Source organism: Suricata suricatta, chromosome 8, assembly GCF_006229205.1.
Source record: "Suricata suricatta isolate VVHF042 chromosome 8, meerkat_22Aug2017_6uvM2_HiC, whole genome shotgun sequence".
Taxonomy (NCBI): Eukaryota; Metazoa; Chordata; class Mammalia; order Carnivora; family Herpestidae; genus Suricata; species Suricata suricatta.
The window spans coordinates 118,846,275-118,874,066 of NC_043707.1; the positions used below are offsets into that span (position 1 = coordinate 118,846,275).

Genomic DNA, 27,792 nt, shown 5'->3' on the forward strand with positions numbered 1-27,792 from the left:
CTCCTGTCTGTTCATGCTACTGAGCCTAAGGGATCAGACCACCACTCCCACCACACCACCTTCCCCTCCCCCACCATAAAAATCCTCCAGTGGCTTTCCATCAGTCTTGAAGTAAGATTCCGCACCTCTAACCACCTCCAGCTGCATCCTCTACCAGACTCTCCTTCATTTCCTCTGTACTGGCCACAGTAGCCTTTCTCCCTTTTAGTCATTTGCCACAGGGCCCTTGCACATGCTGTTCTGTATGGCCTATTCTGCCTTCCTCTCCTGACCCAAGTAATTAGAATTCTTCCTTCAGGTTATCGGTTCAGGGATCTTTTGTTCACAGATGGCTTTCTGCTTATTTCGGACACTCATAACATCAGGCCCCTCTCCTAGGCAGCACTGATTTTACAGTTCTTAGGGAGATCGTTGTTTACCATGTTTGCACCATCAAACTCAAACCCCTGAGGTTTATCCCACAATTTATCCCACAGCCTCTGCCCAATAAATACCAGTTGGACGATTAAGAAGGAGACCCGGTCCCTCACGTATGAATCCAAATCTCTCAACAAGACCGTACTCAGGATAAGCAGGAGTCGGACATTTCCCTCATCTGTCTCTCTCAGAGGCACAGAGCAGGCCCTAGGACAAGGCTGCACCATCAGCGGCGGAAACAAGCAGGCCTCGTCAGCCAGAGAGGAGTCTGGTAGAGCCAGGAGACAGGCCCTCCCTCCCTGGGAGCGTCTGGCTCCCAAACACGCCAGCCGTCGAGAGCCCCAGGCGGCCACAGAAACAGAACGCACGCTACCTGCGGACGCTGAGAACTCGAGGCCCGCCTCTGCCCCCTGCAAACCTTCAGCAGACAAGGGCCAGGCTCAGGCCACACAACCGAGGCGCCGCCTCCAAATGCCGCAGCCACCTACCCCCGACCTTCCTTCCACTTACTCGGTGTCAGCTCCCGGTCTCCCCACCGCAGCATTGCGCGAAACGCCAAGACCCCCACAACCTTCCCACCCACAAGACACAGCGCGCCTAGGAGGGACGCCACCTCCACCCATCAATCCTGGCACTGTGTTCTCGTGACGTCATGAAGAGCTGACCAATAAAAGAAGAGCGTTCAGGGGGCGGTGCAGAGGGGACTACTGGAAACCGATTGGCTTCTCCTAGACGGAAGTTCTGGGGGAAGAACTCAGTCAGGACCAATCGCGCGGTGCCTGAGCTTGTCGGCGCGGTCAGCGGCGGCGCTGAGAAGAGCGGCTGCCGCCATGATAGAACAGCAGAAGCGCAAGGGCCCGGAGTTGCCGCTGGTCCCAGTCAAACGGCAGCGGCATGAGTTACTGTTGGGAGCGGCGGGGTCGGGCCCCGGAGCCGGGCAGCAGCAGACGGCGCCGGGAGCTTTGCTGCAAGCGGTAAGTGAAGTAGGAGACGGGCTTGGGCCCTCAGCTCATCTTCCTCTCTGAGAGCCCAGCACTGGGTGATCCCGCGTTGCGGGGGCGGAACGAGACTCGCTACCTGCAGTTAAAGCAGGAAAACCTTGTAAACGCGGTCGACGCCCCCCGAGGATGCCGCATTCGTTAGCCCGTTGGACGCCTGTTTTCAGCGTCTCGACCACCCTGCGGTATGGCGTCAGGATGAGAGTTTAAGGACCTTGAACTCAAAACCAGAACCAGGGCTTTCTCATACGTAATTTCCCAGGGATCCGGCTTAGCGTAAACATCCAGAAAAGTTTGTAGAATGGATGAATGAATGAATGAATGAATGAATGAATGAACGAATGAACGAACGAACGACTGAATGAATGACTGATACAGACTCACTTTGGGACTTCGGGCAAATTGCTTTCCTCTTTACCTCTCAGCGCTAGTACTGTTACTAACAACCGAACAATAGCTCACATTCATCGAGTCTCTGTATTAAGTACTCCGTACATGAAAACTCGGTTAATCTTGGTAACAGCCCAAGAGGTAGGAACTTTTAGTATCCTGTTTTGTAAACGCGTATCTGGTATACTATAGAAACAGATTTTAAGCCATGCTCCTCACTGCATTTCTTGTGAGATAGAGGTAATGATCACACCTCTCCTCCTGTGCTGTTAGGCTCAGATCAAGAAGTACATGTTTCAGGGCGTCTGGGTGGCTCCGTCCGTTAAGCATCCAACTTCGGCTCAGGTCATGATCTTCCGGTTAGTGGGTTCAAGCTCCCCTAGGGATTCTGTGCTGACAGCTCAGAGCCTGGGGCCTGCTTCGGATTCTGTGTCTCCCCTCTCGCTGCCCCTCCCCCACTCACACTCTGTCTCTCTCAAAAATAAATAAACATTTAAAAAAATAAAAGGAAATACATGTGTCTCCTCTCTCAACCTGTCCACTGGCCCATGAGCAAATGGTGCTGGCACTTTCAAAATAAAGCCCAAATCGCTACCACTTCTACCATCTCCATCATAGCTTCCGGTCTAAACCGTTATCATCTCATCTGGCATTGCAGTGAGATCCTAACTGCTATTTCTGTTTTCTGCTCTCCTATGGTCATTCTGTTCTCAATCCAGCAGCCCAAAGAATCCTGCTGAACGTTAGGTCACATTACCCTTTGCTGTGAACTTTCGGTGGCTTTCCACTTTGCCCAGAGTTAAAACAAAGTCCTTAGAGTCTTTGCCCTCTTTCCCTTTCCCTCTCATATGCACCACTTTTCCATTGCTCACCCTGCCCCAGTCACACTGGCTTCCATGTTCTGGGCTCAGAGCCTTCGAATATACTACACTCCCCTGGAGTGCTCGTCTTCAAAATACACACATGATTCACACACGCAGCTCTTCCAGATCTTTGTTCAGATACCACTTTTTCAGTGAGGGCTTTCCTGACTGCCCTGTTGTAAATTGCAATGCCCAATTCGCATTAACCCACGTTGCTTTTTTTCCTCCATAGTACATGCCACCTGCTATCTGTTGTGTCTTCCTCCCTCCTCTTCCTCCTTCCCACTAAAACACAAACTCCACTGTTGTATTGTTTTCCCAGTGCCTAAAATAGTGCCTGGCACATAATTTTTTTTTAAATAAATGCATGAACTGGAAGTGTCCAAAGAGATTTGGGGATTACTGATAGTCTATTAATTTTTCTCTCTGCCAAGAATATCAGCTGAGGTTTTAGTGAACTGCTCAAGCCCAGGCTTAGTGTCAAGACCAAAACCAAAACGACTTTCCCCAGTAATCTGTACCCTGCAGGGTTGTTGGGAAGCTCAGTTCACTCAGACATACGTTCATTTATTTGTTAAATGAACTAGAGACTGGAAAGACAATATTGAATGACACAAGGAGGATCCCTGCACTCACAAAGCTTTTCTAGTGGGGACAAAGGACAAAACATGTTAAACAAAGGAAATAAAATAAGGAAGGTAATTGCAGATAGTGCTGTGAGGAAATGCAGTGGGATTAATGGAATGCAGAACGGAGGTGTGGTGCAGCTTGAGTGTGAGTGACCAAGGAAACACTTTCTGCAGTGGAAACATTTGAAGGAAGCTAAACACAGGAAGATCTATGGGGAGAGGATGCTGATCAGGGGCTCCAAGGGTTAAGATCCTGAGACAGAAGTGAGTTTAACGTGGTTAAGCAATAAAAACTTGGCTATGGGACAGGAGCAGAGTGAGTGAGTAGTTAGAATAACAGGTGGACACTGGACACTTCGGTAGGACCGAATGGTATTGGAGGCAGAGGTTCATGTGAGAAAAGGTGCTGTTCTCTAAATCAGGAGAAATCCACTCGATTATTGTTCCCCGTGTCTTTTGCAGCCTCCTCTGCCTGCATGCAGTGACTTCCCTGTACTTCTGTGTTTTGTTTAGGGACCTCCCCGCTGTTCCTCCCTTCAAGCCCCAATCATGCTTCTCTCCGGACACGAAGGGGAAGTGTACTGCTGCAAGTTCCATCCCAGTGGATCCACCTTAGCATCTGCGGGATTTGATCGACTGATACGTAAGAGGGTTTTTGAAGCTAGAGTAATCGTTCTCTCCCAAATAGTGATTCTTTTTTTTTTTAACCTTCAGTGCCACAGAAGGTATCAGTTTGAGTTGATCACATCACCAACTACTGGGCTAACATGCTGAAATAGTGTCGTGAAAGTATTGAATGATTTTGAGTATGGAACTCAGGGTCCTTGTAATACAGAAGGGATCACGCTACTAGTGGGAAAGTGAGTTGTCCTAGTTTGAGAATATCTTTCTCATGGAGTTAAATCTTGAGCTGATTTAGCCAGATAAGAGATCCAGGCTGCCAAGTTAATGGAAGTAATGAGAGAGAAAGGGCACGTTTTTCCCCCCAAAGGTGTGAGGCCTTCCTCTTGATCCACTCAGAATTCTAGCATATGGAAAAGAAGGAGGGGGCGTGGGAATCCTAAAGTGGTAACTCCCTTGGCTCCCCTGCCTGGACCGCGTTAGGATCTGCATTCAGATTCTCAGCTGCCAGTTGGGCATACCCATTTTTGAGAAATACACAGAAAAAAATCACTTTAGAAGAGTCATGAGAAAAAGCGAGAGAAGATACCAGAAACATCTGACTTTCTTTTACTCTGGCATCGTTTGTTGCATTGTGAGATTAAGTGAGTCCTTTAGCTCTTCACATATATGTCTTGCCTCCGGGTGGACTGATAGCAGTCTTTGCTGTCTCGGTTCAGGTATTCTGGTTCTGTGATCCTTCGCCCTAACAGTGACCACGCATCTGCAAGACTTGGGAATCTTTGCAAAACATTTGAATTGATGTGCTTAATTTCATCAAACAAAAAATGGTTTATCAACACAAAAATCACTACCACATATACGTGCCTTGTTAAATATAGAGGTGCTTCTTGCTAATACTCATCAAACCTCATTCCTTGCTAGACCAAACTCCCTGGGGACAGGAACTGTGTCTATTCGTTTATCGCATTTTACCCCAGCATCTGGCATGGTATAGTACATGGTACATGTGGAATGAGTAAATGTAGTATGAAGTCTTTGCGATGTGCCCTTCAAGTCAGTTGCAGCTTCCTGGGTTTTCTGTTAGTGCCATCATTTTGCAGTTCCCTTATTGCACACACATAGTGAGCACCGGCTTTTTTACATTACAGCAAAAAAAAATTCAGATCTAAAAAATTAATTCTGTCAATCTTATGAAATAAGAGAGTATAGCATTACTATTGTTTTAGTGTCAAGAAAATTGGACCAGCTGGGAGAACCAACAGGGAATACACTCCAAGCGAGTATAATTTTCAAAACTGTTGTGATACATTTAGAAGTACCTTTTCTGTGGCCAATGGTCAGTTTTCGTTGGCGTAGTGATGATCACAGCGCCCCTGTCTCCCTGACAGTGCTGTGGAATGTGTATGGTGACTGTGATAACTACGCCACGCTGAAGGGGCACAGCGGGGCGGTGATGGAGCTGCATTACAACACCGATGGCAGGTGAGTCATCCGCGCGGTGAGCGACAGCTGCTTCTCCTCCTAACTTGTCTCGGCATCCTCTCACGTTTCCTCCTGGAGTTTTCTCTCTCAGGAGACCACGCCACCCAAAACGGCTGCATGTTGGGCCGCGATTTTATGATCTTAGCACCGTCTAGCCAAGTACGGTGTTTCTTGTTCCCTGTTTGCATTTATAAATACACCTCTATCACCTGACCTCAACAGCTCAGGCAAATTTGTTTCTTTTTTAAAACATAAAACATAATTTTTATATGCAGAAATAAGCTATTTTTATTACAAAAATGAGAAAAATGTTTCTTTTGAGAAACGCAAAAACAGATAAAGGAAAAAATAGCCCATATTCCTACCGCTCCAAAGATTATCACTGTTAATCTCATAGTATGTTTTTCTCAAGTTTTTTCCCAACTCAAAGCCGTTTGGTTTTTCATATACGTTAGTGCTTCATGCATGATCTTTTCTGCTGCTTTTTTCCTTTCTGTTATTCACCTAATGTGTCAGTATCATAATACACATTTATCATAAACATTTTAATGAACGCATAATTTTACAATAACCTATTATAAAAGTATTATAAAAATGGGATTGTACAAAGTCAATTAATCCCTTTAGGTGTTTTAGTGCACATTCATTGTTTTATACCTGTGGCCTCTGAAATCTTAGGGTCCCTGAATCAACTGGTACATAACCTTGTATATATTTTCCCTGTTAGTATTTGAGTAAAGAAAGCCTTATGAAATGAATTACAACTTAGAAATCATTTTCAGAGACAAAATAAAAACTTTGATTTTGCAAGGAAGAGGTAGAGTGACCGGGCCACCAGGTCAGGAATTGCTACAGTGTGTCTTTCCTCTGCAACAGGGAGTGATTAAACATTTCCAGATGGGAAAATGTCTAAAGCATCATTCTACCTCAGAGGGAGAAGAGATTGAGAAAACTACTGGTATTAGATTGTAATACGTCATGGGGACTGAGAGAAGGAAATTTTTTTGGACTTTTTGTAGACCTTGTAACCAGATCTAGAGAACCAGTAGGATTTTGTTAGGGAGGGTGAGGCATTCCTGCGTCATGTGTCAGACTGTCAGAGCACACCCTGTGAGTGCCCTTAAAGAGTGGCACATTTTGGCAAGTGTGTGTGGGTGGGGGGGTACAGGGGATTACTATTGCTTGTCTTCACTTAATTCTTTTTTTGTTCTTGTAGCATGCTCTTCTCCGCATCCACAGATAAAACTGTGGCAGTGTGGGATAGTGAGACAGGTGAGAGGGTTAAAAGGCTGAAAGGACATACTTCCTTTGTGAATTCCTGTTACCCAGCCAGGAGGGGCCCCCAGCTTGTCTGCACGGGCAGTGATGATGGTACAGTTAAGGTGGGTGTTGTCTGTCTGTTTGTTGCAGTTTCTGAGATTAACATAATGTGAGCCTATCTTGCTTTTCCCCTATGCCATACACTCCTCTCCACAACTTTGCTCTAGCAGTCATTTCTCAAAACAGAGGTCTTTTAAAATAATGCGTTTTAAGTATCCTATAGTATAGTAAATATTAGCGCCATATTGAACCACTGTGACCTGAAATGAAATGGATCGCCTGAATTGAATTCTTGACTCAGCTACTTATCTAATTATGTGATCTCAGTTAGGTCCCTTTTCTGATCCTGTTTGCCAGTCTTTAGAACAGTGACAGTAATAAACATGTCCTCCAAAGCTGTTGTAGAAATATAGTCACAATAATGAAAGGTCAATATGTGGCTTAGTAACAGGGTGATTTAGTCCAGTGGTTTCCAACCTGTCTTCATATCAGACTTTCCTGAAGAACAGGTTAAAAATAACCAGATTTTAGTTCAGGAGGTCTGGAATAGGAATTTTTGTTTTTAAATTAAGACTTTTTTTTAGAGTGGTTTTAGGTTCGCAGCAAAATTGAGGTGAAGACACAAAGATTTACAACTGATAAATCAACAGTGACACATTATACTCATTCAAAGTCTGTAGTTTATGTTAGGGTTCGCGTTTAGTGTTATATATTTTTTGGTTTGGGACAAACATATAATGACACATATCCGTCACTGTTGTACCAGACAGAGTACTTGCACTGCCTTAAAAATCCTCTGTGCTCCTTCCATTCATCCCTCCCACCCCGGCAACCACTGATCTTTTTACTGTCTTCATAGTTTTGCCTTTTTGAGACAGGCTTTTCTTTACTTAGTAATAATGCATTTAAGATTCTTTCATGTCTTTTCATGGGTTGAGCGCTCATTTGTGTTTAGTGACAAATAATATTCCACAAACCAGGGTTCCCTATTTGAGGCAAGGAAAGTACAAGATGAACCCGGAACATGTTGTACAAGAAAGCTTGTCAGAAGAACATCTTAAATCAAAGGCTCAAACTGAACATTATTCAGGATGGGACAAAACAAAATCCTGAGCCACTCAATAAATACAATGAAAATGCAGCATCACTTCAGTGATATTCCTGCCAAGGGGACATAACTTGAATATAATCATGAGGAAACATCAGACAAACCCAAATTGAGGGACGTCCTCCAAAATAACTGTGCTGTGATTTTGAGAAGTCTCAAGGTCAATGAAAGTCTGAGAAACTCTGCCAGGCTGAAGGAGACTAAAGAACAGGACTGCTAAATTCCACACGTGGTTCTGAATTCACTGAATCTGCAGTGAAAGGCATGTTGGGACAAGTGGTGAAACTTGAATGAAATCGGAGAATTGAGTGGTAGTGATGTGTTGGTGTTAATTTCTGCATTTTGATTGATTGTGCTGAAATGATATAGGATTATATGCGTTTTATGTATTATATATATTTTTGCAGGACAAACACACTGAAGTATTTAGGAGTAATGGAGCATATTAGGTCAGCAGTTCTCAAATGATTCAGGCAACAAAAATTTTCTCTCTTCCACTTTTTTGTGTAAGTTTGTGACAATTTCAAAGTAAAATAATCTTTTAAAAATGATGGTCATCTGGAACTAATATTCTAAAATATTTGAATCAGGGCACCTGGCTGGCTCAAGTCAGTGGAGCATTTGACTCTTGATCTCAGGGTTGTGAAGTTCAAGCCCTACAGTGAGTGTAGAGATTACTTAAAAATAGAATCTTTTCAAAATAAGTTAAATATTTGAATCAAACTTCTTAAAAAATACTTACTTTGAGAGAGAGCACATATGCACACGTGAGCAGGACAGAGAGAGACAGAAAGAGGATCCCAAGCAGGCTCTACTGTCAGTGCAGAGCCCAATGTGGGGTTCAGTCTCAGGAACCGAAAGACCATGACCTGAGCTGAAATCAAGAGTCAGACACTTAACCCACTGAGCCACCCAGCGCCCCTGAATCAAGCTTTACGTGGCTACTATAGCTTTTAGGATAAAGACAAAGGTTAATTTGATCTGAGTAGAGATTATTAAGACAAAGATTGTACTAAATCTGGAAAAAATACAGAGAGGCTAGATTATCAAAGCCTTGAATTCCAAACTAATAGGTTTGGATGTGATTCGGCAGCCAGAGGAGTTGGCGGACAGGGAGTAGGTACTGGTTCTCCGGAAGAGAAGTGAAGCACTCTTTTTGAACCATTTACCTGAGTAACCAAACCTAAGCCTTTTTTAGGTCCTATGTTCATGTGTTTGCACCCCAAACCGTGGGAATTGGGAGGAGGAGTCGGGTTGGCACAGAGATGACAACTCAGACTACTTGTTTACCTTACAGCCTTCACTAGGATCCCTTGGCCGGTTCCTTTTTTATTTCATTTTTTAAATTTATTTATTTATTGGGGCGGCTGGGTGGCTCAGTCAGTTAGGCATACGGATTCAGCTCAGGTCATGATCTCTTGGTTCATTGGTTTGAGCCCAGCGTTGGGCTCTGTCCTGACAGCTAGCTCAGAGCCTGGCGTCTGCTTTGGATTCTGTACCTCCCTCTCTCTCTGACCTTCCCCTGCTTGTGCTGTCTCTCTCTGTCTCTCCAAAATAAATAAAAAACATTAAAATAAAAAAATTGTTTTTTAATTATTCATTTTGAGAGAGAGGGCGAGAGAGAGAGAGTGTGTGCACCTGCACCAGTTGGGAAGGAGCGGAGAGCAATGGAGAGAGAAGATCCCAGGCAGGCTCAACTAGGGGCCTGATCTCAGAAACCGTGAGATTATGGACCCTTAAGGGTGTGACCTGAGCTGTGTCAGGCACCTAACCAGCTGAGCCACCCAGGTGCCCCTAATGATTTTATTGGAAGTAATCTGTACACCCAGTGTGGGGCTCAAGATCGAGAGTCACATGATCCACCAGCCAGGCACCCATCCTTTTGTGGGGTTTTGTTTTGTTTTGTTTAAGTGACACTTCTGTAAAACTTGGAACACCATCACCCCATTCTTTTTCTTTTGAATGAAATGACCCATATTCTTAAAACATTATGGCTCATCTTATCAAGTCTGTCAGTCGTTTGTTGAAACATCTCTAAGGTGTCTGGGTGGCTCATTAGGTTAAGGATTGGACTCTTGTTTTCAGTTCAGGTCATGACATCGCAGTTCTCGAGTTTGAGCCCCAAGTTGGGCTCTGTGCTGGCAGGTGCAGAGCCTGCTTGAGATTCTCTCTCCCTCTCTGCTCCTCCCCACACATGCATGCATGCGTGTTCGTTCCTTCCCTGTCTGTCTCTCTAAATAAATAATAAATAAATAAACCTTAAAAAGGGGAGGGGGGAACATCTCTAGGCCCTCCCTATTCACACTCTATAAATGTAGGTCCATGTTGGGATGCCTGGCTGGTTCAGTCAATAGAGCATATGACTCTTGATCTCAAGGTTGTGAGTTCGAGTCTCAAGTTGAGTATAGAGATTACTTGGAAATAAAATCTTAAAAAAAAGATCCATGTTATAGAAGTTTATTTTTTAAAAAGAGAGCCTAATTGTTTGGTTCTAGAGTTGTTATACCTACTCTTTTTTTTTTTTTATGTTTATTTTATTTTTGAGAGAGAGAACACTGGGGGATGGACAGAGGGAGACAGGATCTGGAGCAGCCTCTGAGCTGTCAGCACAGAACCTGAAGTGGGGCTCAACCTCACGAACCGCGAGATCACAACCTGAGCTGACGTCAGATGTTTAACCGACTGAGCCACCCAGGCATCTATTATTCCTAATCTTTTATCTTCTATTATTATTATTTTCAAGTGTTTATTGGCGGGGGACAAGTGGGGGAAGGGCAGAGAGAAAGAGAGAATACCAGGCAGGCACCTGGCCGCAAGCACAGAGCCCTGCTCAGGGCCCAATCCCACGAACTGAGATCATGACCTGAGCTGAAATCAAGGATCAGACACCGAACCAGCTGAGCCACCCGGGCACCCCTATCTCCTATTATTAATAAATCATGTAGCCATTAAAAAGTTAGCTTTTTAAAACAAGCATATGTTACTTCAGTAATTATAAGAAATTAGCATACATTTTAGTACTTTTAAGTTAATATAACATGAATTTAAAGGAATCAGTACTCAATTCTAGTCCTTGTTTTGCTGTTGACTTGCTGGGTGTTTTTCATCAAGTTAGTTCCTTCTTCGACTTTAGTTTGCGCATCCGTAAAAATTGGTTAAGCTAGATCATCTAAGTGTAGTGATTTTTAAACACTTTTTAAATCTAAGTCTGCATTAAGGAATACATTTTCTACTGTGACCCAGTATGTGCTCCCCTCAGTATGTCTGTGTTTATGAACCAGCCTCTTCTATATGTGTCATTATCCTCTCATATATTTTTTGAGGTAAATTTTACATAACATAAAATTCACCATCTTAACCATTTTAAAAGATGGCAGTTCCGTGACTTAGTACATTCTCAATGTCTGTGATCATCACCATGATCCAATACCATAACACTCTTGGCATCCCCAAAACAAACCTCCTACCCGTTTAGCAGTCAGTATTTTTCCCCTACTGTCCAGCCCCCGGCAACCGTAGTATATTTTCTGTCGGGATACACTTGCCTGTTCTGGAATGGAATCATACAATATGTGGCCTTTTTGTGTCTAGTTTCTTTTGCTTAGCTTAATGTTTCAGGCTTCATCCTGTTGTAACATGTATTAATACTTGTTTCCTTTTTAACACTGCTACAAAGAATCCTATATAAGGTGTTTGCTTGAACACCTGCTTTCATTCCTCTTGGGAATCTGTCTGGGAGTGGGATTGCTGGGTCAAAGAGTAACTTTATTTTCGTTTTATTTTTTATTTTAATGTTTATTTCTTTTTGAGCAAAAGAGAGTGTGAGTGGGAGAGGGGCAGAGAAAGAGGGAGACACAGAATTAGAATCAGGCTCCAGGCACTGAGCTGTCAGCACAGAGCCAGACCCAGGGCTCGAACTCATGACCTGAGCTGAAGTTGGACACTTAACCGACTGAGCCACTCAGGCGCCCCAGAGTAACTCTGCTTTAACCTTTGGGGGAACATCCAGACTTTTCCATAGCAGCCACATCTTTTTGTATTTCCACCAGTGATGTTCGGAGGCTCCAATTTTTCCACATCCTCAAAGTAGTCCTTATTTTCTGTGGTTTCTTTTTTTTTTCACTAGTGTGAAGCAATATCTAATTGTTTTGATTTGCATTTCCCAAATGATTTATGATGCGAAGCATCTTTTCTTGCGCATATGTCATCTGAAAAGAAGTGTTTCTTCAGAACCTTTGCCCATTTATTGGACTCTTTGTATTTTTCTTGTTGAATAGCTTTTTCTGGATACTAGATCCTTATCACATGTATGATTTATGAATAATTTCTCCCGTTGTTGGTTGTCTTCTCATTTCCTTGATACTGTCCTCTGATGTACAAAAGTTTCTAATTTTTATGAAGTTTATCTCTTTTTTCGTTTGGCCACTTGTGCTTTTGATGTTATATCTAATAATTCATTGCCAAGTCCAAGGCCAAGAAGATTTACCCCTGTGTTTTCTTCTAAGAAATTCATGGTTTTAATTTTTTTACATGTGGGTTTTTGATCCATGTGATGTGAATTTTTGCATCTGGTGTAAGATAAAAGTCTGCCCTCATATTTTGGGTTTAGTTACCCAGTTGTCCCATCATTTTTTTAAAAAGACTTAATTTATTTTTTTCCTCTGTATGAGCCATAATTTTTTGCTTCTTTTCATACCTCATAATTTCTTGTTGAAAACTGGACATTTGAATATTATAATGTGGTAACTGCAAATTAGAATCTCCCCCCAGGGTTTGCTGCTGCTGCTTACTGTGGCTGTTTGCTTGATGGATTTTCTGAGTTGATTTTGTAACGTCTCTATAGTTTGCTATGTGTAGCCACTGAAATCTCTGTTTCATTAGCTTGGCAATTCACTGATGATTTGGTAAAGAGTTTCTTAATTTCTTGTGATTTAAAAAAAAAACCCAGCTCTCCTGGTCTTTGCAGATTTGCTCAGTGTGCATGTTGGGTCCGTCTCCACTTCTTAGCCAGGCTGTTTACAACTTTGCGTTAGCCTTCACTTCTTGCTGTGCACAGGCTTGAGCCTAAGCAGGTCAGCAAGAGGAGAGGTTAAGGGCCTTCTCGGGGCTCTTCCGAGCACATGCCCAGACACAGGTGTGCAAATGACCTCCTGGAGACCTAGGAATATGTCAGCTTTTCAAAGCCCCTTTTCTCCAAATTGTCTCGTTCCCCAGCTTTCCTCCCAAGCTTTTTGGTTTGTCTGTGGTTTGCCCCAACCATCATCCCTTGCTCCAGACAGCAGGGGCCAATGCATTTGCCTTTAAATGTTGTAGAGAAATGTGTCTGCCCTGGAAGAGTTCCCAGTTAGGCAGATTAAAGTCAAACCCTGTAAGCTCAACCTTCAGGGTGCCACCAGACAAGTTAAAAACTGCCACAATCCTTTGAGAATAAGGAGTAAAGTCCCTTCTGCTCCCTCTGGTGCTAGGAACGTATCCTGGGAAAGTGGGCCATTGTCTTCAAAGCTATTGCTGAGTAAAAGATGGAGCCAGGGTGAGTGAGAACATTATAAAACCCTTACTAAGATTCAGGAGGGTTTTTTCCTCATTAAGCATTTACCTGGTTGCTGTAAGCTTCTGATGAGTGTCTAGAGTTCTGACAAAGTTGACTCTGCCAGTTTTTTGGTCACATAATTTGCTGCTTTTATAGAGGGACAACCTTTTACTATTCCCTTTTCTTCCATTTTCTCTGATGTAACCTGTAAGTCACAGCCCGTTAACGAGTTAGGATCTCCATTTTGAAAACACTGGTCCAATATCCTTGCTGTGTTAAAAGTACATGAACTGAGCAAATAGAGGATTTCCATTCTAAGGGCATGTTGATTAACTATGTTTATTCATACTTTAACAAAGGAATCTGAAAATACAACCAAAGTGATTGGTTCTCCCAACCTTCAGACACTTTGGCAAAATTGTGGTCACTTCTCGCCATGTTACATGGAAATCCACAAGTGTCTGAACAGGATCCCTATTAAAAATGTGTTTACCTGTAAAAAGTCCTTGGGCTTCGAGATGTATTATAAAATCACTTCTTAGAATGATGTTTGACTGGAGACCCTCCTGTTTCTCTGCTTCAGCTTTGGGACATCCGGAAGAAAGCAGCTGTGCAGACATTTCAGAACACCTACCAGGTGTTAGCTGTGACCTTCAATGACACAAGTGATCAGATTATTTCGGGTGGAATAGACAATGATATCAAGGTATGTTTAATCTGTGTGTTCCATTTCCCTTTCACCTATCTCCGCTCTCAGAGGTAATGTTTTCAAACTTCTGAGATTGCAGTAGCTTTCCACTTTATACCAACTACCAGGAAGATAGTAACTTAAATCTTGTTTTCCTTCTGTCCTGTCTCCATTGACTTCCTGTGAAAAGTGCATTCCCTTTTTTTTCTTGATTGTGATGGCCTGATGAGATAACATTGAATCAGTTTGTAATTCTCAACTCCAATTTCTGTCTTTCTTTTTGAGAAAGGAAGTTTTGGGGAGTCCACAGCTAAGAATGAGGGAAGGTGATGATGTCATACACAGTGGCAGCTGTCCATGCGGCAGTACAGTGTAGCTGAGGCTTTTGGGTAATGGACTCGGATTCTAATTCCAGTTCTATCATTTTCTAGTTTTTTATGACTTCAGGCAAGTTCTTTGACTTCTGTAAGCCTCTCAACAGTAACAATAATATCTACCTCATAAGGTTGTTGTGGGGATTAAATGAACCTAATATATTTGAGTTCCTAGCAGTTTCTGGACATAGCAAATGCCGGTAGAAAGGAAGTATTTGAGGGGGGGGGCTACCCAATTTGTGTCTGTCTTTACCTATTGACCTCCTTAAATAATTCAAAGATTTTGACCTGACCTTCTGTTTCACTGTTAGAGTGGTAAATGGCGAGTAAATAGTCGGCTTCCTGTGTTGTCCCCAGCTAAAAATCGTGCTGTGTTCCCATCCCTCCTTGCCCCCTTTGCTGTTACTATGAATGACATGTGCTCGCTTTTGTCTAAAGGTAGTTCCTTCAGCAGAAGGATTTCATCTCCTTTTCCTGCCTCGGCCCTCATACCATCCGCTTTCCCAGATCCTCTATTTTCAACCTGCTCTTTTCCTCTTCTGCTTTCTTCTCATCTGCACTCCATCCTCTCGGGTGTTGGGATCGGTATGAGGGAGTCTTCCTTGCATTCCACTTCCTCTTGTTATTGTCCTGCCCGTCTTCCCTGTCATAGCCAGCTTCTCAAAAGATGGTGGTGGTGGTGGTGGTGGTGGTGGAAATAGTGTTGTCGTCGTCACCTGACACTTAAACACAGTGCTGCCTTCGCGTCAGCTGTTCTTAGAGCTTTCTGCTCCTCAGCTAGGCGCCACAGCACTATTGATGACATTTTACAGATGAAGAAACTGAATTAAGAGAGGCCCAGCAGCGTAGCCCAAGGTGCACAGCCAGTAACTGGTGACGCCTCGATTCAAAACCCAGACTCCCACTCTTAACGCCTATGAGCAGCCCCTGATGCTTTCTCGGCACCCCCAGCTCCTCACCCCTCTTCACTCCTCAACTCTGTGTCTGCCGATCAGTCCTTAACACTGACGCTTTCTCTTCAAGGTCGCCAACTATCCTCCTCCTTATTACAAACTCTAGTAGATATGGTCGTGACAACATACCATCTCTCCTACCCCTTTGGCATATTGTTTGCAAATTCTCTCTATCCGATACTTTAAATGTCATTATTCCCCACACTCCTTTCCTAGGTGCTTTTCTCACTGTATACCTTTCCCTGGACAGTTCTCACGTACTTCCATGATTTTTCATCTCTCTGCTGACAACTCCATATTCCTGGCCCAGATCTTCAGCTCCAGAGCCCTGTATCCGACCAGCCCCTCAGCAGCCCCCTACTTGGATGTCCCATAATAGTTGAAAATTAACCATTTCCAAAATTTAACTTCCCATCCCTTTTCCACCACATAACTTGTTTGGAGAATGTGAAATCAGGACATGGGAACTTAATTAGATCATCTTAATAGCTAATGCAGTATTTCCCAGAGAGGTTTGGGAGCCCATTAGCTTTAGAATCACTAGAGGGCATCTTCTACACCTGACTAGGTTTATGTCATTAAGGTATTGTAATTTTCATACTTTTAAAATTATCTTAGGGGTAACTGGTTGGCTCAGTCAGTAGAGCATTCGACTCTTGATCTCAGAGTCGTGAGTTTAAGCCCCCCCATGTTGGGTGTGGAGCTTGCATTAAAAAAAGAAAAATTTCCCATTAAAAAGGTTTACATATGGCAAAATTAAGTTTGCTTAGTGTATAGTTCTATGAATGCTCGTGCTTGCATAGATTTGTGTAGCTGCCACAAACAAGGATCAGGACAATACCTGTCACCCCCAAAATTTATAGTGCTCTCCTGTATCAAACCCTCTTTGCATTCCTAACTCCTTCCAACTATTCTCTGTTCTTTGTCCTAGAGTTTCTTTTCTAGAATATCATACAAAATCATACAGTATGTAATCTTTTGAGACTGGCTTCTTTTACTTAAGGTCTGCGAATCTGATCCCTCATCTTCACTGTGGGGCTAGACTAGCTTAAAAATAATACTCTTCTGCCAGTAAGGCCTTCTTACCACGTACAGTGTGACTTATTCCATGCTCTGTAGCCTAGACTATTCCTGGGTCTTCTATCAACAGATATTTCTAATTTATGCTAGAGTCCTTAAGGGATACCTGGTTCCTTTTTAGGATTTGAAGGTTTTCCGTGTCCTCTCAGACACACACCGTATGTTCTGTCTTCTCTTAGGGTGGGCGGTTGCTATAGATAGCTAGTCTTAGTCACACCAGTTTTATTCTGAAGGCTGGACTTATCTCATATGTGGAGAATGTGTAAATAAATTCCCATAAGTACAGCAATTACATATATCACTAGCTTTTTTCTTCTCTTTTTTCTTTTCTTTATTTTATTTACTTTATTTTTTTAATGTTTATTATTGAGAGACAGAGAATGAGCATGGGAGGGGCAGAGAGAGGGGGAGACACAGAATCCGACGCAGGGCTCGAACTCCCAAACTGTGAGATCATGACCTGAGCCGAAGTCAGACACTTCACCGACTGAGCCACCCAGGCCCCCCTACTTTATTTTAGAGAGAGAGAGAGAGAGAGAGAGTAAGTGGAGTAGATGGGTAGAGGAAGAGAGAGAGAATCCTAAGCAGGCTCCATGCTCAACGTGGAGCCCAACTCGATCCCACGACCCCAGGTTCATGACCTGAGCCAAAATCAAGAGTCACACACTCCAGCCTACTGAGCCACCCCGGCACCCCTCACTAGCTTTTTTCTAGAAGAATGTCCTTTGTGTTTCTTTGAGAAATCCCCTGATTCTGGTTTTGAATAATTTGATGAACTAGTTCCTGGTTATCCTATGGTTCTTTTTTTTTTTTTTTAAGTTTATTTTCTTGTAATCTTTACACCCAACAGAGAGCTCAAACTCATAACCCCAAGGTGAAGAGTCGCATATTGCTGCGACTGAGCCAGCCAGGTACCCCAATGCTATGTTTTATAAGTTTACATCATCAGCTTCTAGTCTTTATCTTCTTAAACTAGTCTACAGACATTCAAATTTTTCTGCCAGTGCTTTGTTTTCAGGAAATTTTTTTTTAGGTTTATTTATTTTTGAGAGAGTGAGCAGGGGAGGTGCAGAGAGAGAGGGAGACACAGAATCTGAAGCAGGCTCCCGGCTCTGAGGAGTCCGCCCAGAGCCCAACGCGGGGCTCAAACCCACAAATGGTGAGATCACGACCTGAGCTGATGTCAGATGCTCAAACAACTAGGCCACCCAGGCGCCCCAAGAAATGTTTTTTATTAGAAGGTACACAGCATTCCAAAAGCTTGGAAAAGCTTTCTACCCCATTTCCAGTATGAAAATTCACAGTGTTGCTGCCCACAAATCAGATGTCCGCTCACTGAGCAATGGATTTAGGCATTTGCAAAGTTTTCTGCTTAAATCCGTGCTACTTCCTGCGGCAAACGCCGGCTGTGCACCAACGGTGTGCGCGCCTCGAGGAGGAAGGGCCGGAAGTGGCACCCAGGTGCTGTGAGGGACTGCACGTTGCCTTCTCTAACAAGACTTCAACCACATCTTCTCTGAAGAGGAGGAACAGTGGCTTGAACAAAAAATGTCTGCCATTTCAAGCTCCCCTGATTATTGAGGCAGCAAACACCCTGACACAAAAATGATGGTATATAAAATGTGTTGGGTTCCACACATGAGTGAGTTATCGATGGGAAAGTGGAGTTGTGTGCCATACGCACTGCTTTGGCGTGCTACACCCACCTCCTGTCTAGATAAGGGAAGCGCCTTACTTAAATAGGCAGCCAAAAGAAAAACAAAAATTTTTTTTCACTCAGAAAAACTACCTGGCAGTATTAAATCAAATTTGGAGGGAATTCTGTATGATACCAGTGACCTTACCAAAATTGCTGTTCTTTTCCCATAGGACATTCCAGACCATTTCTGTTGGCTTTATTTTTTTTTTCCCCATAGTTGCAGTTTGTGTAAATATAAATGCTATTTTGTATCTTCTTTATTAGCTTAATACTTATTATTGGTCTTCCGAGTTATTTTTAGAGGTTGCTTAATAATAGCTCCCAGTTACCAAGGGCCGGCTGTGTAGCAGGCATCCGCCAAGCACTCTGTTGGTGCTCTCCACAACGGCCGCCAGCGGTGAATGTCGTTTTCTTCATCTTACAGCCCAGAAACAGGCTCAGAGAGGGTCAGGGGCCCAATGGGACATAACTCTTAGGACTGCGGGGCAGTCTGACCCTAAATCCTCAGTCTTTCTGTGTGCTGTGTCTAGCATGAGATCCCATACCGTTGCAGTGTGTGTTCATGGGCCATAACTTAATGAGCCATTTATATTCCCTGTTTGACGTTAGGTTATTTTTAGCCGAACTATCTCTTCTGCCTTTCCTACCCAGGCGACAGTGAATCTTCAGTTCATTTTTCTTTTCATAAATATGCTTTTGCATAGCAGGTGTGTGTTGTTTGAACCTATAACATTAAGTGAAAATTTTTAAGCACGTGTATTTCTGTGTATTACCTTGTTAGAAACATTTACATGTGATCATAACACTTTTTTCAAATGACATGTTCACTTGTTTTTCTATAGTTTTTTTGTTTTTTTTTTTAATTTAAGAGAGAGCACGCACAAGCATGTGTATGCACGATTGGGGGAGGTGGAGAGAGGGAACACAGAATCTCGTTTTTTCAGCACAGAGCCTGATGCAGGGCTCAGTCTCACGAACTGTGAGATCATAACCTGAGCCAAAATCAAGAGTCAGATGCTTCAGCTGAGCCATCTCGGTGCCCCTTCTGTAGTTCTAATAGTTTAAATTGCTAAGAATCATAGTTGAAGCATTTTAAATGCTACTTAGTTTTTTAATTTTTAATACATTTTGTTAGGATTTGAGAATAACCTCTGTATATTTTATTAATTTTTGTTAAACTTAAATTTTGACATTCCTTAGTCTTTTAGTCAAACATAGCACCTTTGACTCCCTCTTTAGAAAGACAAGGGATTTTTTTTTCCTCTTGGACAGAAACCCCCTATTGTGTGCTAAAGTTATACTCGGCCCACAGCCAGATTAGAAGGGGTACCAATTTCTCTAGGCCATTGACTCTTAACTGAAAACTCTGTTTCTTTGCTCTTCTCAATTTGACTTCTGGGAGCACCTTTTTTGTTTTTGTAGGTCTGGGACTTGCGCCAAAACAAGCTGACCTACACCATGAGAGGCCACGCAGACTCAGTGACGGGCCTCAGCTTAAGTTCTGAAGGCTCTTACCTCTTGTCCAATGCAATGGATAATACAGGTAACACTGGAAAGGAAAGCTCCCCAAGTGCCCAGTCACTGTGGACCCTAAAGAAAGTGGGCATTGGGTGCTAGAGATGTGTGCTGGGACAGATGTGGATCCAAGGAAAGAGTCAGAGGTGACTCACAGGGTTCTACCAGGGCAATTAGGGAAACACACTGTGATAGAAAAAGCTTTAAAAGATACAGTCAATAAGCCAGGATCCTAGTCCCAGATCTGCCATCTAAGCCCTGAGCAACTTTTAAGACCCATTTCAGCTCTGCTATGCTGAGCATCTAGGCAGCATACTAGAAACTCTTGATGATCATTAGTTCGTAGAGAAACGGGAGTCTGCAAATCTATGCAAAGCGGCTCTCAGGCATTTCAGAGAGCGCCGAACTTGGACGACTGGTAGAGCTGTTGGTAGAGCTGTGCTCCTTCTGCCAGCGCGTCTGCCCTCCCCACTGCAGAGCACCGGTGTGACAAGCCGCCCTCACTAAAACATCGCAGCATTCTGCACTCACACACTCTCCTCTTTTCTCGTTGCCGAGTCGCTGTGCGGGAGGATGGGTTTACTGTAGCAAAAGGGAAGATGGAGTAGATGCTTCGTATGGGAGAGCTGAGAGGTGCCCCCCTGGTGTACAAGTTCACAGGCTCTCACTGACGTTTTGTAATGCAGACAGAGCCTAGCGCTCGGCGGGTGCTGAATAAGTAGTTCTTGAATGAATGAGCACCCTTATTTTCTGACTGTTCTCAGCTCAGTAGCAAACTCTCATGCGTACCTTCACCTTTCTGTGCCTATCTGATTTCAAGGACTGGTTTTTTTTTTTTTCACTTAATTAAAATGACATCATCACTTGAATTCCATGATAGTTGTAGCATTTGTTAACAACAGGTATAGCCACTGCTTATCATGCATGTTTATATCCTGATCTTGTTGTATTTACCATTGACTAATTCTAGCATTGTTCACATAGTAAGGAAAGATGAGGTTTCCTGAACGGTTAGTAAAATAATAAGGATTTTTGTTACGATAAAATTACAGCATCCTTATTTTTGTTTATTGCCCCCACTCTTTTAGAGCCCTGTCCCATGTATCCTTAAAATACTCTTATAAAAAAGGAAAAGAACAGATGGTATTCTCATTTTACAGAGGAGACCAAAACACAAAGCTCACTCTTTACCTGATATCACCCATACGTATAGCAGAGCTAGAATGAGAATCACAGTTCACTTTTTCAAATTCTTAGTATGGAGCTCTCTTGATATATTTACTTGTTCACATTTAGACTGTCAGGTGTCCCTATGTGCAAAGTTAGAAAAGGTCAATCCCGAGCTTGGTTTTCACAGATTGATTGTCACAGTAGTCTGTCATATTGTCATATTGAAGCTTTGTTAGATGTCACTTTTGGGGTTGGCAAGAGAAATCATTTGCAAATGTTTGGTGAAATTAATGTCACACCCACCGACTTTCTGTTGCAGACCCCCAGCTAGGTGTTTGTCATTTCCCCTTCCCACCCCCTCAGCTTTCCTCTGTGCCCTTAGTCCCTGTTAGTGGAATTTGAATGCATTTCATTTCTGCTAGGAAAAGAGAGAGAGAGAGAACCTTACCGTGTACCTTCCACCATGTTGGCCTTCCTTCTGTCATTGACATGATACTGACTTCAGGTGGGTTATCAGGAGGCCTCCAGCTGGTAACTTCTCTTGCTCTGTTTGCAGTGCGGGTCTGGGATGTCCGGCCATTTGCTCCCAAAGAGAGGTGTGTGAAGATATTTCAAGGAAATGTGCACAACTTTGAAAAGGTGAGTTCTGCATGGCAAAAGAGTTTTACTGTCCCTTTGACACAAAGATACATTTAAGATGGTGTCAAGGCCGATATTTACGTATATCAAATCATTATGTTGTACACCTAAGACTAAAAGTGTTATATGTGAATTATATCTCAATTTTTAAAAAAACATGGTGCTAAGGCTAGAAGGCAAGGGCTGTATTCCAGTTAACACTGTCCTCCATCAGAACTGTTCTTGCCAGAAATACAACGAATGGGAGCATAGGGAGGGAGACAGTGACATGGACAGACGGTGGCGGGACCTCCTTCGCATTTAAGACTTCTGACTTCAACAAATGGTCTTAACCTTTTAATTCCTTGGAAACTGTGACCCTCTAGGGTCAGTGTTACATATGAGACTCCGGCTTCCTGGCTGTTACCCAGGTGGCCTCCCTCGCCTTCCCAGTGACCTGCTGTGAGAGCCCTGAGAATACGTGACTCTCAGTCACCCAGGTGCCCATTCAGTTTCATTTTGTAAATCAAATCTTATTTTTTGTTGGATTTGGTTTTGTTTTTATTTGCCTTCAAAATGAAATTATTTTTTAATGTTTACTTATTTTTGAGAGAGAGAGACAGAGCATGAGCAGGGAAGGGGCAGAGAGAGGGAGACACAGAATCTGAAGCAGGCTCCAGGCTCTGAGCTAGCTGTCACCACAGAGCCTGACGTGGGGCTCAAACTCAAACTGTAAGATCATGACCTGAGCTGAAGTCGGATGCTTAACCGACTGAGCCACCCAGGTGCCCCCAGAATGAAATTATTAATGAGGATTAAGATCAGTGGAGGACAGAGAACCTTCATTTGTAGGCAGAGCAGCATTTTGTTGCCAGGTCCACTCTAATTTACTGTAAATGAAGCATTTTCTACAGTTGGTTTGAGTGTTATATGAAAGAAAGTATGCTGTCGTAGGCCACATGATATGAGTGCTGATCATCTTTCTAGGGAGAATGACTGAAGCTCTGCTGAACAAATTTAAAGTCTTTCAGTGATTCTATAGTCCAATAAAGAGGGCTGCAGTGCCTTAATTACTGTATTCATTGAATTTCTGCTCATTCATCTTTATAGAATCTTCTGAGATGTTCTTGGTCACCTGACGGAAGCAAGATAGCAGCTGGTTCCGCGGACAGGTGAGGGTCCCCAGGGTGCGGTGAGGAATGCTGTAGCTCTGCAGTGCAGGTGCCTCCTCGTGTTTGGTCCACTGCGTGCAGATGGCCAGCCGGCACGGACGCAGTGCTGGCGGGCCATGGCGATGAAGCCGTGTGCGGCGTCAAGGGCCCAAAGGTCCTGTCAGACAAACATGGCATTTCCGCTCTCGTTGGTCCATTTTTGACCTGGAGGGTAAACAATTTCTTCAATTCTGTAGGATTCCTTTTGCCGCCACAGTGAAATTGGGACTCCTGATCTAGCCCTGGTTTCCCTCATCAGATTCTTCCGCCATGCTGCAGTTCGCTCAGATGGGTGTTGTGTGCTCTCCTCCCTCACCGTTGCCACAGTGCTTCACCCACAGGGGACTTTCCCTGTTCTTACATCCCTCTGCCTCCAGGCTTCTCCTGTCACCTCTTTTTCCAGATTTCTGTGTCTCTCTACGAATCCCCTCTGTGTTACGTCTCTAAACGGCCCCTGGCCCTGTCTCCCTCTCCTCGGGGTATGGCTGACTGCTCTTTCTGCACTGTAGGCACACCTTGCACATCTAACCTTTCTCAGCATCCATTACGTCTTACAGCGAGACAAACAGAGTGGGGCACCCTCACTAAAGTATTTGTTCCCAGAGGTCAGGAAATGAGTCTTGGTCCTCTCTGAACCCAGAGCAGTATTTGACCTGTTCTGAGCACTTGGTGAATCTTGCATGAATGAGCTCCTAGCTCAGGGATGGCACGGATTCTACTGTGCGTGTCAGCTCAGCTATTGTTACCGGCTACCTGTGTTGGGGGTGATTCAGACTGGGTTTGGGTTCAGTAGAAAAAGTGCCTGATTGCTAGATGAGGGTTGTGTCCGCATGTGAGCTGGGGATTTTCCAGCCCTGAATTCAGAGACCGTGAGACTTTGTTAGCTATCACGTTAAACTGGCTCAGCCATTCGGTGGTAAATTAGAAAGAGAAAGGAGAGAATTCTATCAGATACTGCTGTTTAGTAGATCTATGGTGACGTGGACTTGGGAGGGGGGTCAGAGGTGCGGGTGCCCAGGCCCAGTCTGTTGGGCCACAAATGTGAAATGCTGAGGAAGGTTAAGCCCCTCTGATGGCCGACTCTGGGTTTCCCTTCCACTGAGAGAGGTCTTAGCCCTTTTTAGCTTAACCCCATCTTTCTCTCTGTTGAGAGATTTTCCTAGGATTCTGCTAAAACAGGCACCATCTCACAAGCATGCAGCCTTGCCTGGGACAGCTTGGGCTCCAGCCTGTTCCAGGGTTTTCTCCTCTATTTGGGGCCCTAGCACAGCCATCAAGAAGCCTCCCCTCCGTCTGCCCTACACCTTGTTGCTTGTGAACAGTGTTGGGCATACCTGAAGATTCCAGAGTCCACTTTTCCCCCTAGCAAGTTGAATGCTGAGATTAAAGGACACGCACCAGGGTGTTTTCTGGGGGTAGAAGGTCCAGGTCAGACAGTGCCGCTTTGATGGTTTGCATCCTGTCGGTGTAGAGAGCTGCCCTGCAGAGGGAAGCTGAGGGGTTTTCAGTCGTCGGGTTGCTACAGGCGAGCTTAAGAAACCGGTCCACAGCCTTAGGGATGTTGCATTCTGACAGTAAGAGCCATTCTAAGTGCTTTTACATAATTTTCAGCAGAGCTCTCTCTTTTTTAGGTAGTTACGCTTTTAAACAATATTTGCCTTTTCTTCTGAGCAGTTTGTTTCTGACACTGGCCCTTTCTGACTTTCAGTGTCCTCTGTTCCTCCTTCCCTCCGCACTGTTCCTTTAAATCTTGCATGTGGGAAGCGCAGCCCTGGGCTGGGCACCGCCTGTGTGGCGACCTGCTGGGGTTGGCCAGATTTCACAGGCCGCCTTGCCAGTTAGCCCCAAGTCAACAAGCGACTCTTCTATAAGGAACCTGGTTCCTGCCGGATGTTGCCAGGCCTGAGTAAGGAGAGGACAAGAAACCCCTCTAAATTTAGCATCTAATTGGCGGCCATGGAGAGTGAGGCCTTTAAGTAAACCCTTGGAGATCTGAGGTTCTGCTGGCTTTTCTGTGCCTGGGATTGTATCCTTCTCAGGAATTTGCTCTTTAGCTTGGCCTGGATTTTGGCAAGCTCCCCCTCTCTACTCGCAAATCACCTACCGCCTGACGTTCAAACTCGAAACCCTTCAACAGTTCCTATCCAGGACTGTGGGAAGACTGGTCAGTCTGTCTACCTGTTGGCTTCATGTTCTGTTTTGGTAATAAACATCCTCATCATAACAACAGCTGCCGTGTGTGTGCCGAACACTCTGTGTATATCCTGTCCCCGTTTCTCGTAACCAGGCTACAAGATCAGTATGGTGTCCGTCCTCTCAACTAAGGAAAGAAGCTCGGAGTCTAAGCTTACTTAATGATTAAACAGCCGCACGAGACTTGAGCCCAGGTCTTTCGGACCCTGGAGCTCATGCACTTTGTCACTCTGCCGTGTCATCCTGGGCTGTGGGTTAGTGGGGGTGTTGTTTTTGCACAGAAGGAAAGAAGACAGTAGGGAGAGCGGGGACCGGAGCCAAGCAGTCTGGAGACAGATGGGCTTCCTGCTTCCCTTCCATCTCGCTTGGAACTTTTATTAAGTTCCTGGGGAGCCTAGCACTTGAGGACTAACCAGTGTAAACAAGTTCGTGGTTAGTTGTATTTTAGACCACAAATGTGATGTTCCGTCAGCACTCGGCATTTTACTACCAAGTACTGGTGACTGTACCTACCCTTCTAGGTGTTGACTGAACAAAACAGACACACAAGTAATGTTTATAACGCGGTTGAAAACCACCAGCCCTTTCAATTTACCAACAGATTGTTTTTGCCTGGGCGTGTAAAGATAATGTCTCTTTATTTTACCCTTCAGCCCAAAATGACCCAAGCAAGGCTGAAGGTCAAAAGAACTTCCGAGGGGCAAGGGGAAATAGACGATGTTTGAGGGTGGTAAGAGAAAGGAGAATACTGAAATCTAGTAAGAGTTCTGATTTTAGGGGGACCTGCCTGGCTCAGTGAGTAGAGCATGCGACTCTTAATCTCAGGGTCATGAGGTCAAGCCCCACATTGGGCTTGGAGCCTATACTTAAAAAAAAAAAGTTTTAATTTTAGTTCTGCCACTGATGAACTGTGTTACCTCGGAAGATTTGCTATACCTTAGTTTTCTCACCTGTAAAATGAGTTTAGACCAGCTGGTCATGGAGTGCCTGTGAATTCAAGGTCAAGATTGTGTCAAGTCTATATTTGGTTTGTGTTCTATTGCAGAAATTTCCTGTCCCTTCTCTAGGCTCTGTGATTTGAATGCCATCCTGGGAAGCTCAGAAGGACCCGCACCCTAGGCCCCCAGCCTGCTGAGAGTTGGGTTAGCTTTAGGACCTCCCGGATGCATACCACCTGCCCTTTGAAGATTTCTGTGTGGGGACCGTAGGAAAACCGCCTTCCTTCTCCGGGTTCTTTCCTGTTTCAAAAGCTTATGTGTGAAATACGAGTAATGCTTATAGTTTTAGCTCTTCCAGTTTCTCTATTCCATTGCTCGGGGTCCATCCGTTATTCAGAATCTGTATTTCTAGTTTCTAAACACCAGGACACAGTTCAGTAAATACGGGATGGGTGACTGAGTAAGCCGCTGCTTCCATTTCTCTTAGGAAGCCATGCCTCTGCCCTAGCTCAGCTCTGGAAGTTTCACCCATTGCTCTTCATGGTGCCTTGCAGGTTTGTGTATGTGTGGGACACCACGAGCAGGAGGATTCTGTACAAGCTGCCTGGACACGCCGGCTCCATCAATGAAGTGGCTTTCCACCCCGATGAACCCATTAGTAAGTCTGCCCTGACTTTGGGGAACAGGAAACTGTGGGAAACCTCCCTGAAGGGGCCCCGCAAATACAAAGGCAGAAGTGGTTGTCTGTCTTAGGTGAATTTCCTCGTCTGTATGGCGGTCCACCGACAGCCTCACCAGTGTTTTAAGTGGTGAGGTCAAGAGCAACGTCCATTTTCTTCTGAATCTCAGAGGGAGATTGGGTTCATCTATTTCTCGTTCTCTCGAGTTTATGTGCTTCAAGTCTGTTTCAGTGATCCATTTGGGTAAAAGAATAATGTTTCTTAATATTCAGATATAAATTGCAGCTTATGTCATATTGCCTGGCTAGATAAACATTGAGCCTTGAATTAAAGGAGAAAGTACGAGTTTCTCCAGGGCTAAATAGAACCAGCAGAAGCACATTTACAGAATGACTGGCACACATCGATTCTTCTGGAGAAGAGCTGAGGTCTTTTTCCTAGGGTGTGGCTCACGAAGGACATCGGGGTTTAGAGTCTGATAGTGCATTTCCCACAGCACAGGCGCCCCTGGGGCTTCAAGAGGACTTGACTGAAAAGCCAAACTACGGTTTCCTGTGACTAGGGTTGGAGAGGAGGGGAATTTAAGTTAAATCCAATTGCTCTTTTTACCAGAATTGGCTCTTGACACAAGAGCCCTTGAGCACCGAGGCTCCCTAAGCCTTCATTAGTTCCCCTCATCTTCTCTGTCCTTCTCACCTCAGTTCTGTCAGCGTCCAGTGACAAGAGACTGTATATGGGGGAGATTCAGTGAAGACGCGGAACAGAAGTCTCCACGGCTGCTTGACCTTGAGACCTCACCCTGCAGAAGTGGCATCAGACGGTGCCCGGACCAGCCTCCTCCCCTCTGACGAGATCATTAATAGCAAAGGCCAGGAGGAGGCGACCCCATCCCAACAGCCGCGGTCTCCCATTCCCCCAGGACGATGAAGGCAAGCTCACAGTGGCCTCCAAACCACCTGCCACATTTCAGGGACTGTTTGGTTCTTTCCTCTTTTTTTTTTTTTTTTAAATAAGATTTCTTCAAAGAGACAGACATAGATTGGTTTGTAGTTTCCTGTTTTCTAATCCAGGCCGAAGACAGGGAATGTGGCTGAACTTTGTTGGGATTTTCTTTTTTAATTCAATAACTGGCTTGTATGATATTTTCTTTCTGTGTTTCTCTGAGTCATTTTGTATTAAAAACCAAATAGATGCCTTTTTACAAGAGCCATATGGATTCGATTTATTGCTGTCTTTTCTTTGAAGCTTGATCACTGTAAATCTGGGAAGGGCATGATGTGGCCAAGGGGTACAATCCATTTCAACTTACAAG

At 44.2% G+C, this 27,792-nt stretch overlaps 2 protein-coding genes across 3 annotated transcripts in view; one reads left to right on the forward strand and one right to left on the reverse strand.

Moving 5' to 3' along the window:
• The window catches only part of ZCCHC17 (zinc finger CCHC-type containing 17), a 58,201-nt gene extending 57,168 nt beyond the window's left edge, over positions 1-1,033 (reverse strand). Inside the window, exon 1 of one of the 2 annotated variants that reach the window (XM_029946944.1) lies at positions 928-1,033. The gene's annotated coding sequence lies outside the window, so the exon portion shown is untranslated. Of the gene's footprint in view, positions 1-790; positions 810-927 lie in introns of those variants that run through there. The other variant, XM_029946945.1, reaches the window with a different exon arrangement.
• Positions 1,034-1,206: 173 nt separating this feature from the next.
• Positions 1,207-27,688, forward strand: SNRNP40 (small nuclear ribonucleoprotein U5 subunit 40). The gene is made up of 10 exons (XM_029948594.1): positions 1,207-1,391; positions 3,811-3,940; positions 5,310-5,403; positions 6,620-6,785; positions 13,945-14,067; positions 19,578-19,698; positions 21,397-21,479; positions 22,569-22,630; positions 26,355-26,458; positions 27,182-27,688. Exons 1-10 carry the CDS (start codon positions 1,248-1,250, stop codon positions 27,229-27,231), a joined length of 1,077 nt encoding a protein of 358 aa, XP_029804454.1. The 5' UTR covers positions 1,207-1,247; the 3' UTR covers positions 27,232-27,688.
• The last annotated feature ends 104 nt before the right edge of the window (positions 27,689-27,792 follow it).

Coding starts and splice junctions, on each gene's coding strand:
- SNRNP40 (XM_029948594.1), top strand. CDS start 1,248: ATGATAGAACAGCAGAAGCGCAAGGGCCCGGAGTTGCCGCTGGTCCCA. Junction 5,404..6,619: donor CATTACAACACCGATGGCAG/GTGAGTCATCCG, acceptor TTGTTCTTGTAG/CATGCTCTTCTCCGCATCCA. Junction 26,459..27,181: donor CCACCCCGATGAACCCATTA/GTAAGTCTGCCC, acceptor TTCTCACCTCAG/TTCTGTCAGCGTCCAGTGAC.